This window comes from Caretta caretta, chromosome 13, assembly GCF_965140235.1.
Source record: "Caretta caretta isolate rCarCar2 chromosome 13, rCarCar1.hap1, whole genome shotgun sequence".
NCBI classification, from domain to species: Eukaryota; Metazoa; Chordata; order Testudines; family Cheloniidae; genus Caretta; species Caretta caretta.
The window spans coordinates 31256866-31272289 of record NC_134218.1 but is presented as its reverse complement, the minus strand read 5'-3'; the positions used below and the strand labels follow the sequence as shown (position 1 = coordinate 31272289).

The 15424-nt window shown below is 43.8% G+C and overlaps 1 protein-coding gene across 8 annotated transcripts in view; it reads left to right on the top strand.

Moving 5' to 3' along the window:
- Positions 1-15424, top strand: part of PHF20 (PHD finger protein 20) — a 182159-nt gene that overhangs the window by 92245 nt on the left and 74490 nt on the right. For 6 of the 8 annotated variants that reach the window (XM_048820698.2, XM_048820702.2, XM_048820701.2 and 3 more), the window contains one exon: positions 8453-8641. The exons of the other annotated variants lie outside the window; for them this stretch is intronic. In XM_048820698.2, the coding sequence (XP_048676655.2) occupies positions 8453-8641 (189 nt within the window). The remainder of the gene's footprint in view (positions 1-8452; positions 8642-15424) is intronic. 8 annotated transcript variants of the gene reach the window in all.

The window sequence follows — 15424 nt, the reverse complement described above, 5'->3', positions numbered from 1 at the left end:
TCGGATCTGGGAAATGTATTTAGAGTACATTTCTAATATCGATGTCTCTCCAATATCCTGTGACCAACAGGGCTACAACAACATTGCATACAACTTGAGATGAGACTCAGCAATCCTTCTGATATTTGACTTCCTTTGCTACAAATCAGAAAGTGTTCAAGGTTCGGCTCAAAAATAGGATACAGAGGGAAAGAACTCCTTCATGCCTTTTCTTCATTTCCCTTCTTTCCAGAGTACTAACAAAGATTCAGTAAGACAGAGAAGTGGTGATTCTAGTGGCACCAACCTGGTTGTGGGAGACCTGATTCTCAGACCTTCTAGCCCTGACAAAGATTGTCCAATCAGTCTTCCTTGAGTCAAGTCTTGTCACAGTAGAACACCAGGGTGGACCATCAAGGATGTCAGTCCCTGCACCTTTTACCATGGCTGCTAGGTTTCTAGAGCAGAGGGTTTTGTGCTTTTCTGTGGAGATCAAGGCAGGTCTGAGATAACTTTTGTGCTGCCAGATGGAACCAGTTTGAAATGCATGCTCAAGCCAGAGTCCTTGACTCAGGTTTTTTTTTGTGGTTCCTGCTGTCTTGGACTTCCTTTCTCATGTTTCTGATGTCTTCACAGATATCTCTGGCTACAGAATGTTCATTTACTGTTTGTTTAGCTACTATTTCTGTTGTCCATGTGAAGAGTCATGGAGTTTGTTCATCTCCTAGTGTAACAATTTTTAAAGACTTTAAACTTCTACCTCCTTCTCAGTGGCCTAATGATCCTTTAGAGTTGAGTTTATTATTAACCAAGCATATAGATGGTCCGTTTGTGCCATAGCGATTTTAGATCTCTGTGAAAGGTTATTCTTCTTGGCTGCCAACTTGTCCAGGAGGGTCTTGGTGTTGCAGGCTCTGCTGTCCAGTCTACTTGACACCACAGTCCAAAATTACCAGGTGGTACTTAGTCTGTCAGTATTTCTCCTGGTCTCTTTCCCAAAGCCCCAAAATAATACTAGGAGAAGAGCTGGTTATCTGTTAAACATGACTAAGCCATTCAGAAAATTAAGCAGACTATTTGTGGCATTTATAATTAAAACAAAAAACAGCTAGACAGCTAAAGGATGGCCAGTGGATAAGACTATGCATCATGTCATGTTATGAATTAGAGAGCTTTGAGACACTTAGGTATTATAAATGCAAACTCACCTAGGCGCACAGCAGCTTCAGTGGCATATATCTGCAATAAGAACATGGTAACAACTGCTATACTGGGTCTGACCACTAGCCTAGTATCCTGTCTTCGACAGTGGCCAATAGCAGAATTTCTGGGAGAGTGAACAGAGCAGGGCAATTTTCCTCTTCTGGCAATGAGAAGTTTAGGGTCACCCCAAGCATGGGGTTGCATCCTTGACTGTCTTGGCTAAAGTTCATGGAGGATATCTTGTTCTTTTTTGAATACAGTACCTCTCGCCGTCACATCCCTGGCAATGAAATCCACAGGTTAATTGTGTTTAGTGTGGAAAAAATACTTCTTGTTTCTCTTAAATCTGCTGCCTATTAATTTCATCACATGACCCTTGGTTTTGCATTGTGGGAAAGAGTAAATAAAACTTCTCAAGCGGTGTCCCTATGGGCTCCCCACTTCAGGTGTACTCACACCTCTTATGCCTTTAATCTGAGATTTTTGGTAGTAGTGTCTGTTCAATCTGTGCATATGGCTTCCTCTTGCCCTGCTTCAAGGCTATATAAGGCTGCGTGGGTGAACTGCCTGCAGTTCCCTCTCAACTGCCTTGGCCTGAGACAAGCATTAGTGTGCCTTACTATTTTAAGTTGACAATTTAGTCTAGTTACCTTTCTTCATTCTATTATTTATTTTATTTGCTGTATTTTATTTAGGTGTTTAGGGGAAGCCTTGCTCAATCCCTTTCTCCTTTAAGGGAGGTGGGAACTTTGCCCTTCTAGCTACTGTTACCTTGGAATATGCCAGGCTCTCTGGGCTTTCGGGAGGTTCTTGGGAGACTTTCCTGGTCAGTGATGGGTATTCCCGTTTATCTGTAGCTTGGGGTAATCTTATCCTGTATATCCATTTGCTGTGCTTTTAAAGGCAGGGCAAGGAAAAATTGGGTTTTAAAACTGAGATGTTTAATGACGGAGCATTCCCTCCAGCCACCCTCAGTTCCCAGACAGGAGATCTCTTCCCCCACTCTCACCCCCCAACATAGGTCTTTCTGTGAACACGTCATTCTTGGCACATTCACCTGAGTCTACCTGAGGTAAATTCACAGAGGAGATGCATAGAAAGAGGAGCCATTCTCTGCAGAAGAAGTCTACCTCAAAAAAACCTCTGACCTTGCAAAGCAAGACTGCTGTGGCGTCATCTTATCCCGCTTTGGGTACGGCTGAGGCTCCAGATGCTCTTAGTATTAATCCTATGTCCATGGCTCCGGACTCATCTGAGAAAAAGGAAAACAAGCATGACTCAGTACCAAGACCTTCTGTACTGCAGAAACAGGACATTGCATAAATGAAGCATTCTCACCTCCTGACAGAAGGGTACCCACAACTCCTTCGGTAACATCTTCATCAGAGTTGACCACAAAGACTGCTTCAGTACAGGGAAGACACCACATTTCATATAGGGTCTTGACCCCTCCCAAGGCATCATCATCAGTACCAACTACTTGGGCCAGAAGGGACTTGCTGGAATAACATTTACCCTTGGTACTAACTGCAGAACGGGGCCCCATTCTTCAAATCCACCCTGTACTGCAGGAGTTCAGATTCCTTAAGGACTTACTTGTTTTGGAGGAACCAGAGTCAACCTTATTAGTGGGTACTGAAAGGTTATTGGTAACAAAACATGCACAGTCTCCAGTACTGCTTGACCCTCAACCACTTTCAGAGTGCTGAAGCTGCCCTTGCTGAGGAGGAGGAATTCTCCTCTTATTTGAATGTCTCAGTCCAAGATTCCCCTACTCTTCAGACAAGGGTTTTCCCTTCTGATGCTTTTGAAAAGAGGGGTGGAGTGGGGAAGGGGAGTTGCCTATGGGCCTGTGTTCACCCTATCTGGTTCAGGCCCTTTGGACACCCCCAATCCCAGTGACCATATGGGGATCCTTGAGCTGCATATTGACAGCAGTTTTTCCATGCCCCTAATGTTTCTTGTGGGGAATAGTTGGAGTAGAGGAGTGTCTCCCCTCTCCTCTACCTCAAGTGCAAGAATCATTTGAGGAGCCAGGGCAGATAAAGAGGCTACTCCGCAAACAAATATTTCTTTGTCTTCCCCAGATGAAGTGGTAATGTTTGCCCAACCAACTATGGCTGATGACTTCAGACACTTCCACAAGTTAATTAAGCATAATGCAGATTCCCTGCAGCTCCCTCTGAAGAGCTCAGTTAGTTTCAGCATAAGCTCCTGGATATCCTTCAATGGACTCCCTTTCCCTGAGCCACCCTGCCTATTAATGAGGCCCTGTTGGATCCTGCCAAACCCATGTGGCAGACCTCTGCAATGATACTGCCAACATGTAAACAGGCCGATAAGAAATATTGCTTCCCAGCAAATGAGACTGAACTTTTGCAGATCCATCCAGCACCAAACTCCCTGGTTGACGCCTCAATTTAGGATTATAAATTATCAAGCTGTCATGTTGAAGTACAATCACTCAAATTATGCCAATTTCAACACCTGGATTCAGTATCTGCCGGTTGATCAGTGTGAGCTGTTTCAAGCTGTTATCAATGATGCTAGAACTTTGCTACAAGCCTCCTTGGATGCAGTCCCCACTGCAGCTTGATCTATCTCTACGGCGGCAGGCATGCGGAGGGCATTCTGGCTGTCTGAATTCCCAAAGGAGGTCCAAAACATGGTTGAGGACCTTTCCTTTGAATGGCCTCAAGCTCTTCACTGAATCCACTGATGAATCCCCGCATACCCTTAAGAATCCCAGAGCCATGTTGAGATCTTTTGGGATTTATATGCTTACAAACAAACAAATTTAGTAGTTCCCAAACGGCTCAAAGATCCCACCCTGCTTCATTCCCAGAATTCAAGAACTTATGCATCACCCAGGAAGAAGTCAAGTTTCTAGAGGAAAAGACTGCCTACTCCCTGTGCATCCGCTGCTGAGCCATCATCATCATCATCATCTAAGCATCAGTTTTGATAGGCTGGTCAAGGACCCGGTACAACCTCACAAAATCAAACTGTGTCCACACCGTTCTACCCACCATGCACCTGTTGGAGACAGTCTCTTCCACTTTCTGTCCATGTGGGAGAGGATCGTATCAGACAATTGAGTGCTGGAGGATATAAGATTGGAGTACACTATCCATTTTACCTCCCTCCCTTATGCCACTGCTCCCCCCCACCCTTTTCTGTTCCTCCTCAGGGACCCCTCTCATGAATAACTCTTAAAGCAAGAAGTCAATTCCCTTCTGTGAATAAGTGCTGTAGAACCAGTTCCAGTTCAGCATGGAGGGAGGGAAGATCAGAGAGTGGAGGCTGATGGGAATCTGGGAGGCAGTGACCATGAGTTGGTTGAGTTCAGGATCCTGACACAGGGAAGAAAGGTAAGCAGCAGGATACGGACCCTGGACTTCAGGAAAGCAGACTTCGACTCCCTCAGGGAACGGATGGCTAGGATCCCCTGCGGGACTAACATGAAGGGGAAAGGAGTCCAGGAGAGCTGGCTGTATTTCAAGGAATCCCTGTTGAGGTTACAGGGACAAACAATCCCGATGAGTCGAAAGAATAGTAAATATGGCAGGCGACCAGCTTGGCTTAATGGTGAAATCCTAGCAGATCTTAAACATAAAAAAGAAGCTCACAAGAAGTGGAAGGTTGGACATATGACCAGGGATGAGTATAAAAATATTGCTCGGGCATGTAGGAATGAAATCAGGAGGGCCAAATCGCACCTGGAGCTGCAGCTAGCGAGAGATGTCAAGAGTAACAAGAAGGGTTTCTTCAGGTATGTTGGCAACAAGAAGAAAACCAAGGAAAGTGTGGGCCCCTTACTGAATGAGGGAGGCAACCTAGTGACAGAGGATGTGGAAAAAGCTAATGTACTCAATGCTTTTTTTGCCTCTGTCTTCACTAACAAGGTCAGCTCCCAGACTGCTGAGCTGGGCATCACAACATGGGGAGTAGATGGCCAGCCCTCTGTGGAGAAAGAAGTGGTTAGGGACTATTTAGAAAAGCTGGACGTACACAAGTCCATGGGGCTGGACGAGTTGCATCCGAGAGTGCTAAAGTTGAGGAATTGGAATTGGGGAAATTGAGGAATTGGCGGCTGTGATTGCAGAGCCATTGGCCATTATCTTTGAAAACTCGTGGCGAACGGGGGAAGTCCTAGATGACTGGAAAAAGGCTAATGTAGTGCCAATCTTTAAAAAAGGGAAGAAGGAGGATCCTGGGAACTACAGGCCAGTCAGCCTCACCTCAGTCCCTAGAAAAATCATGGAGCAGGTCCTCAAAGAATCAATCCTGAAGCACTTAGAGGAGAGGAAAGTGATCAGGAACAGTCAGCATGGATTCACCAAGGGAAGGTCATGCCTGACTAATCTAATCACCTTCTATGATGAGATTACTGGTTCTGTGGATGAAGGGAAAGCAGTGGATGTATTGTTTCTTGACTTTAGCAAAGCTTTTGACACGGTCTCCCACAGTATTCTTGTCAGCAAGTTAAAGTAGTATGGGCTGGATGAATGCACTACAAGGTGGGTAGAAAGTTGGCTAGATTGTCGGGCTCAACAGATAGTGATCAATGGTTCCATGTCTAGTTGGCAGCCGGTGTCAAGTGGAGTGCCCCAGTGGTCAGTCCTGGGGCCGGTTTTGTTCAATATCTTCATAAATGATCTGGAGGATGGTGTGGATTGCACTCTCAGCAAATTTGCGGATGATACTAAACTGGGAGGAGTGGTAGATACGCTGGAGGACAGGGATAGGATACAGAGGGACCTAGACAAATTGGAGGATTGGGCCAAAAGAAATCTGATGGGGTTCAATAAGGATAAGTGCAGGGTCCTGCACTTAGGACGGGACGGAAGAACCCAATGCACAGCTACAGACTAGGGACCGAATGGCTAGGCAGCAGTTCTGCGGAAAAGGACCTAGGGGTGACAGTGGACGAGAAGCTGGATATGAGTCAGCAGTGTGCCCTTGTTGCCAAGAAGGCCAATGGCATTTTGGGATGTAGAAGTAGGGGCATAGCGAGCAGATCGAGGGACGTGATCGTCCCCCTCTATTCGACATTGGTGAGGCCTCATCTGGAGTACTGTGTCCAGTTTTGGGCCCCACACTACAAGAAGGATGTGGATAAACTGGAGAGAGTCCAGCGAAGGGCAACAAAAATGATTAGGGGTCTGGAACACATGACTTATGAGGAGAGGCTGAGGGAACTGGGATTGTTTAGTCTGCAGAAGAGAAGAATGAGGGGGGATTTGATAGCTGCTTTCAACTACCTGAGAAGTGGTTCCAGAGAGCATGGTTCTAGACTATTCTCAGTGGTAGAAGAGGACAGGACAAGGGGTAATGGTCTCAAGTTGCAGTGGGGGAGGTTTAGGTTGGATATTAGGAAAAACTTTTTCACTAGGAGGGTGGTGAAACACTGGAATGCGTTACCTAGGGAGGTGGTAGAATCTCCTTCCTTAGAAGTTTTTAAGGTCAGGCTTGACAAAGCCCTAGCTGGGATGATTTAATTGGGGATTGGTCCTGCTTTGAGCAGGGGGTTGGACTAGATGACCTCCTGAGGTCCCTTCCAACCCTGATATTCTATGATTCTAGATCTAAGACTCCTAAACAGTTTTGTGAAATCACAAAAATTCAGGATGGTATCTCTCTCAGCTGTAATTCTGTCATTAGAACCGAGGAGAGGGTTGGTTTTCGGCCCTTGCACTTCAGGATTTTTTTTCTTTTTGTATTGCAGTTCACCCATCTCACAGTTGTTTCCTGTTTTTTCTGCTGCGCCATTGTAAGGTGTGTAGTGTAGACATAGCCTAAGTCTTTTAGGAAATAACCCTGACGGTTCATGACTATTGCGGATACGTCTGACAGTTTGGCGATTTCCACCCAGAGGCTCTCCAGGTGGATTTCTGATTGTATTTGTATTATGTTATGATAGAATGAGATTCATTCTGGCCCATTCCACGACAGCTCTTTCTATAACAGTGACATTACTCAAGAATTCTTCCTATTCTGGATGTTTGTAAGGCTGACACTTGGACCTCCATACATACCTTTTCCAAGCATTACTCTGTGGTCCAGACTGCTAGATCAGATGCTGTGTTGGAAATGTAGTATTGTCTTCAGTCTTGGACTTGACTCCAAAGCCCCCCCTGCTCCAGCTCAGGGTGCTGGTCAGTAGTCACCGGAAGTGGAACACCCATAGACGCAGTACTCTGAGAACGAGAGGTTACTCACCTTGTGCAGTAACTGACATTCTTCAAAATGTGTGTCCCTATGAGTGCTCCTTTGCTTGCATGCTTTCTCTGCTTCAGGGTTTCCTCTGTGCCCTTGCAGCAGAGAGGGAACTGAGGGTAGTTTGCCCATGTAACCCTTTTTAGCCTCAGAGCGGGGCACAAGGAAGTATAGTGTGCATGAATGGGCCAAAGGGGTTTAAGCAACCTGAAGTGGAGCCACTCATCTCAAAGAACTCCAGTTACTGCCCAAGGTGAGTAAGCTCTTCTTCTAAATTCACTTTTTTCACAGAGTTCATGACTTTATAGACCCCTATCATATCCCCCATCAGTCATCTTTTTTCTGACCTGAACAACCCTAATCTTTTTAGTCTCCCCTCGTATGGAAGCCATTCCGTACCTTTCATAATCTTTGTTGCTCTTTGTTGAACCTTTTCCAGTTCCACTATGCCCTTTTTGAGATGTATCCTTTGAAATTTGTAAGGCTACTATATGCAGCTTTGGTTCACATCTTTGTGAATCAGTATTCTCTTTGATGCTTTATTGAGGGCAGAGGGTGGTTTTTGGAGAGCAGTGCTTCAGATACTATTAAACTAAAAGAACCCCTCAGCCTTGTCATTGTTAGGTTGCTACAGTGGCACTTTGTGGAAGAAGTGTTACAAGAATTCTTATTGATAAAGAGTTTATCTGAATCAGTTGCCTCCATAGAGCCGTATTCACCTCCCTTCTCCTTTCTGTTTCAAAGTCTGGATACTTCTGGAGGTAGAGTTTCTGATGAAAGACTGGTGGGCAAAGTATTTATACCCTCTGTATATGGAAAGCTGTGATTGATTTTTTTTTTTATGCACACCCTCCAGCAGCTGTTAACTGCTGCTTATAAGCAGATCCGTGGTCACACAGCTAGGCATATAAATCCTACAGTGTAGCTCTAGGGAGGCAATACATTCAGACAACCAGAATTATTGCTGGCAAGTACCTCTTTTTCATGGTTCTAGGTGGAGTTTTGAAACAAAAATATTAACGCATGCAACTCATTTTTATTCTCTTTATAGATGCTCCTCTTCACATAGCCCTAAGGACTACACCACATAGAGATGAGAAAATAGAAAAGAGAAGAACTTCAGCTCCTTCCTCAGTAAATTCATTAAAGGCTCACCGGTCTTCCCTTAGAGAGCAAAGCAAAGAGAACCATATAGACAGATCACATGAGAAACATCAAGAAAGGGAAAGAACTGAAAATGGTATGGCTTCTTAACTGGTCTAACATGGGATTATGTTGGGGAACTTCAGTGCAGTATAAGAAATTGTTATAAATGTTGGTACATGATTCTTTGGCCTACCTTTGTCCCCTCTCAGATACTTTTGTAATCTTGAAGAGAACATTAAGCAGTATTTTTCAGTGTTTTAGTTGTTTCAAATATTCTTAAATAGGAGCTCTTTGTCACAAAGCAGTTTCCTCTGCTGAATTCTGCCTGAAAATCCTAATAATTTGCTCATGAAACTCCATTCCTTTCCAAAAAAAAAAAAAATCATTTGTGGTATCCCAGATTCAGTCACTTCAAGATCTAATAGGCAGTTAAGATAAGCTGTGAGAGAACACTTAACCTCAAACACCGATGTATTTGTTAATTAGCACATGTGTCAGGAATACATGTGAATGATAAATTGTGGTTTGTCAGATTTAATGGATAAAGGTTATAGTTCCCCAACATATAGTCTGTATATCCCTCAATGTGAAACTTCCTCTTTCACTGTGTAGCTGTGTGAAAATGTTAAGACAAACACCCTGTCACGTATGGGTGAACACTTAAGCGATCACTCTTTCTGACCCATCAATCCTCATCCTCAAAGGGAACCTGCACAACACATTAAAAAGACAAGCCTTGAAGCTTAAACTCCTAACTGTTTCTCCTATCGACATAGCTACCACATCTCTATGAGGGAGAAGGTCTCCCATCAACTTAGTAGCATCTTCCCTAAAACACTACAGCAGTGCGCTTGCATTGATGCTGCTGCACCACTGTAGCACTGTGTGTGAAGATGAGCCCCTAGATGTGAAGAAGAGCTGTGCATGGCTTGAAAGCTTGTCCCTCTGACCATCAGAAATTGGTCCAATAAAAGATATTACCTCGCCCTCCTGTGGTCTAAATTAGCTGTTACCACTCAAAAGAGTCCTTGGAGTCATTGTGGAGAGTTCTCTGAAAATATTCATTCATTGTGCAGCAGCAGTCAAAAAAGCTAACAATGTTAGGAACTATTAGGAAAAGGATAGATGATAGAGACAGAAAATATCATTATGCCACTATGGAAATCCATGGTACCTTGAATACTGCATTCAGATCTGGTCACCCTATCTCAAAAAGAGATATATTAGAATTGGAAAAGGTACAGAGAAGGGCAACAAAATTATTAGGGGTATGGGACAGCTTCCATATGAGGGGAGATTAAAAAGACTGGGGCTGGTCATCTTAGAAAAGAGATGACAGAGAGGGATATAATAAAGGTCTAAAAAGTCATGAGCGGAGAAAGTGAATAGGGTAGTGCCAGTTACCTTTTCACACAACAAAACTAGTAGTCACTCAATGAAATTAATAGGCAGCAGGTTTAAAACAAACTAAAGCAAGTACTTCATGCCATGTACAGTCAACCTATGGAACTCATTGAAGGTCAAAAGCATAACTGGATTCAAAAAAAGAGAAATTCCTGAAGGATAGGTCCATCAATGGCCATTAGCCAGGATGGTCAGGGACACAGCCCCATGGTCTGGGTGTCCCTAAACCTCCAACTGCCAAAAGTATCTGGCTCTGGCCACTGTCAGACAGGATACTGGATGAGATGGACCACTGATCTGACCCAGTATGATGATGATATGTAAAAAATATAAAGGAAATGATGAATTCTGCTTTTTTTTTTTAAATCAGAGAAGTCCAGATAGTCAAGTCTGGTCCTCCTTGGCCTAATTTGGAGGTATCAGAATTGTGGATTGTGAACTTTCTCCGCTCGTAGTTGGTGGAATGGGGATGTTGAATCATTTCTCCCAGTTGTTTCTCAGGTATTTGAGGTAGATAGGTTTAAAAGATTTTAAAAAACGTGTATAAAAAATTGTATCCCTTCTCAGTGAAATTTTACTTGCATGTCTGTCATAATCCCATTAGTTCTCCAGCTGTCCATAGTCTTCCAGAATAAAAAAAATTTAACAAATCCTGAATTTCTTCTCTATAAAAAAGAAAAAAAATTCAGATCTCCTTTATATCTTGTAAGGAAGCAAAAAACAATGTCAGCTAATTTTTGTATTTGCAGGGCATTTTAAAGTGAATATTGCTGACCTCATCTTAAATATTTTACTGTGTCCCTACGATTTATGACTTTTTAAAGAAATAATATTCTCACTCGTAAATATCTTTTTGGTGACGGGACTGTCCTATTTCATGTACGCACAGTGCCCATCACAATGGGGCCCCCTCTCCACACTAGTGCCCAGAGCCCCCTTGTAATATAAATTCACTGACAACAAATACTCAACCACACAAAACACACAGATATAAAAAAATTACAGTCAGTCTTGTTTTCCCCACCACAACCTTTACACTGTCTGGTTTTGTTCACAGTGGCCTAAAGGAGGGATCCTTCAGGGGCAGCATGTTTGGAGGTCAACTGTGGTGGTGAAGAACAGTGACAGGGAAACTAAAATGTTAAATGTTTAAAAGATTCTGATTCTTATTCTAAAGAATCCCTCAGGACGATCATATTACATCTCACTTAGTCTTAAGTCAGGTCTACACTACAGACTTACATAGGTATAAGTACGTCACTCATGGGTGTGAAAAATCTGCACCCTCTGAGCAATGTAGTTATATTGACCTAATCCTCTGGTGTAGACAGTGCTATGTCGACAGGAGCACTTTCACCTCGTGCAGGTGAATTAACTATGTCAATGGGAGGAAGCTCTCCTGCCAACATAGTAGTGTCTTCACAAAAGGGCTACAGCAGTGCAGCTGCAGCGCTGTAAGTGAAGAGAAACCCATATTATCCAGGGTGCTGTCTAGTGACCCTTTGTTTGTACTTTCTGGGTAGATGATGTTGCATTGAACACAGCAAGGATCCATGGGAGTGTATGAATAGGAGAACATATCTGGTAGGTGAGAGGGATGGGCGCAAAGAAAACGGCAGATTTTCTTTGAGAGTTGTAAGATTGTTATATTCCCAATGCCGATTGCCAACTCCACAGGGGCAGAGTTAAGGTTGGGGAGATTGAGATTCTTCCCCCCCCCCGATCCCGTTCCATGGCATGGCAGAATCGAAGAAGCAGAAGATAAGGTTTCAAGTTTGTGAAATTTGCCTCTACTGCTTGGGAGAAGCTCACATCGCATGCAGGTGCAGTATTTGCCACACCTGAAACCTATGGATTTCAGAACCCAAAGCAGTGGTAACATCACTGTTTCTCTCCAGGTGGTGTCAGGAACAAATCAATAGGGACACAGCTCCTGTGTCTGATGAAATGATTGATACAAACCAGAAAGCTTTTACCTAATACTACCTTTTTAAATTAGGTCTTAAGCATACATACATATAAAATACTATACCCCAAATTTGTGAGGGCCAAGGTCCTACAATGTCAAGCAAGTAAAAAATTCTCTACATTGGTGAACTCAAACACACAACGTTTGCACGGAAGTTCCTCAGATCCCCCATTGATGATACTCACAATGGATACCTCGCTGCTAGGTTGGGGGCTATGAAAATCAACATTACACGTGAACTTATTGGAGCTGCGGGCAGTCCGCAGTGCATGTTCATGCTTCCTGCATCTCCTGTCCAGGAGCGTGTGAGCTGCTTGCACACACTAGCATGACCAGGGACAGCTGCCAGTGAGACTGGTGCCTGCCCCAGTGGGCAGGGCTGGATGCGAGCTGGAGGAGCTCCCCGGCCTGGGTGCTGGCTCCCGCAAGTGGTAGCATAACATGTCACTGCTTTTTCCACTATGGTTCCTGGCTTGGTTGCTGGCCCTGGCCTTGCTGGTCTCGCTTGTTGTCGCTAAAGTTCTGCAACTCCATGGATATCCACATTCGCAGATACCAATTTTGTATCCATGCCAGGGCTCTGTCCGTGGTTCAGAGACAATGAAATGACTTGTTCAGAGGAGGTAAGAGATATTAACAACAGAAGGTCTACTACAAGGCATACCTACCTTCACAAATGGAAGATATTCCATACATGTTGCCAGAATAGGCAAACAGTAACTATCTCTCCTTTTCCAATGGCATTGGATTACATACTGGAACTCAAGAAATCGGGTGTCTCAATGAGCTCCATCAGAATACACCTTGCAGCAATCATGGCATTTCCACCACAAAGTGGACAAGTTCTCGATCTTCACTCACTCTACCACTGAAAGTTTTCTCAAGAGTCTTTGTAACCTCTACCTGGAAATACGTGCCTGCATGCCATCATGGGACCTCAGTCTGGTGCTACGATGTCTTACGGGGCTCTCTTTTGAACCATTAGCGACATGCTCACTTCTCCTTCTTGATGAAGGTAGCCTTCCTCATTGCTGTCACATCCGCTTGACAAGTGGGATAACTGGGGGCCCTCATGGCACATCTCCCATACACAGTAATTTTCAAAAAATAGTTATCCTATGACCACTTCCCACTTTTCTACCTTAATAGTTTAATTGTCCATTTGTATCAACCCCTCCATAGGAACAAACAAGAAGCAACACTTTATATCCTAGATGTCCATAGGGTGCTAGCTTTTTACATTGAAAAAGACAATCTTTCTGAAAATCTCCAAGTTATTACTTTCCATCATGGAACTATCTAAGGGAGGCACCATATTCAAACAAAGGCTGTCAAAATGGATCTCTGGCTGCATTAACTTTTGCTATAGCCATCACCGGATACAACCCCCACCAGGGACCTGCACTCACTCCATCATAGCGCATGCTACATCGATAGCCTTCCTCAACAATGTGCCTGTTCTGGACATCTGCAACGCAGCAACCTGGGTGTCAGCCCCTACGTTCACACAACACTTCCATAAAGCAACACTCTGCATCAGACACTCTACTTGGTCTTGCAGTTGTGGCAGATGACAAAACACTAACTCCGAAGCTCCTCCCTTCAACAGAAGGGCACTGCTCTGCAGTCACCTAAAGTGGAGCATTCACAAGGACACTCCTTGAAGAGGAGGTTACTCACTCTGTGCAGTAACTGAAGTTCTTTGAGATGGCTGTCCCTATGAGTGCTCCACTACCCTCCCTCCTCCCCTCTACGTCCACATTTTTTTCACGCTAAAGACTGTGGTAGAGAAGGAACGGAGGAAGCAGTTGGCCACATAGCACTATGTAACTTGTTCAGGAAGGACAGGCAGAGAACAGGGGAGAAGGTGTTGCCTTATATATTAAATATATATGCACTGGGACTGAGTTTGAGAGATGGAAATAGTAGACAGACTTGTTGAAAGTCTCTGGATAAGGATAAAAGGGGTAAAAAAACAAGGGTGATGTCATTGTACAGGTCTACTACAGACTGCCTAACCAGGAAGAAGAGGTGGCTGAGGCTTTTTTAAAACAACTAAAAATCATCCAATGCACAGGACATAGTGATAATGATGGACTTCAGCTACCCAGACATCTGTTGGGGGGGAAAAAGCAAGGGGCAGATTTTCAACAAATTCTTGGAATGTATTGGAGACCATTTTTTATTTCGGAAAGTAGAGAAAGCTACCAGGGGAGAGGCTGTTCTAGATTTCATTTTGATCAAATAGATGTTTCATTTTGACAACTGGTTAAGAATTTGAAAGTGGAAGGCAGCTTAGGTGAAAGTGATCATGAAATGACAGAGTTCATGATTTTAGGGAGTGGTAGGAGGAAAAACAGCACAATAAAGATAATAGATTTCAAGATGGCAGATTTTAGCAAACTTAGGGAGTTGGTAGGTAAGATCCTATGGGAAGCAAGTGTAAGGGGAAAAACAGTTCAAGAGAGTTGGCAGTTTTTCAGAGAGACTTTATTAAGGGCACAAGAGCAAACTCGTCCAGTGCGTAGGAAAGATAGGAAGTATGGCAAGAGAAAACCCTGGCTTAACCATTAGATCTACCTAGAAGATAATAAGGTCATACGTAACAGTCAGCATGGATTTGTCAAGAACAAATCATGTCATAGAATCCTAGAATATCAGGGTTGGAAGGGACCTCAGGAGGTCATCTAGTCCAACCCCCTGCTCAAAGCAGGACCAGTCCCCAATTTTTGCCCCAGATCCCTAAGTGGCCCCCTCAAGGATTGAACTCACGTCAAACCAACCTAATAGCTTCTTCTGATACTGCCTCGCATGACCTTCTCATAAACAATCCAGGGAAATACAACCTAGATGGTGCTACTATAAGGTGGATGCATAACCTGTTGAAAAACTGTTCCCAGATAGTAATCATCAGTGATGCAGTCAAGCTGGAAGGGCATATCAAGTGCAGGGATCAGTTCTGAGTCCAGTTCTGTTCAATATCTTCATCAGTGATTTAGATAATGGCATAGAGAGTACATTTCTAAAGTTTGTGGATGATACCAAGATGAGAGGAGTTGCAAGGGATTTATAGAATAGGATTAAAATTCAAAATGATTTGGACAAACTGGAGAAATGGTCTTAAGTCAATAGGATGAGATTCAATAACGACAAATGCAGAGTACTCCATTTAGGAAGGAACAATCAGTTGCACACACACAAAATGGGAAATGACTGCCTAGGAAGGAGTACTGTGGAAAGGGATCTGGGGGTCATAGTGGATCACAAGCTAAATATGAGTCAACAGTGTAACTCTGTTGCAAAAAAAGCAAACGTCATTCTGGGATGTATTCGCAGAAGTATTGTAAGGAAGACATGAGAAGTAATTGGTCTGCTCTACTCTGCACTGTTTAGGCCTCAACTGGAGTATTGTGTCCAGCTCTGGGCGCCATGTTTCAGGAAAGATGTGGGCAAATTGGAGGAAGTCCGGAGAAGAGCAACAAAAATGGTTAAAGATCTAAAAAA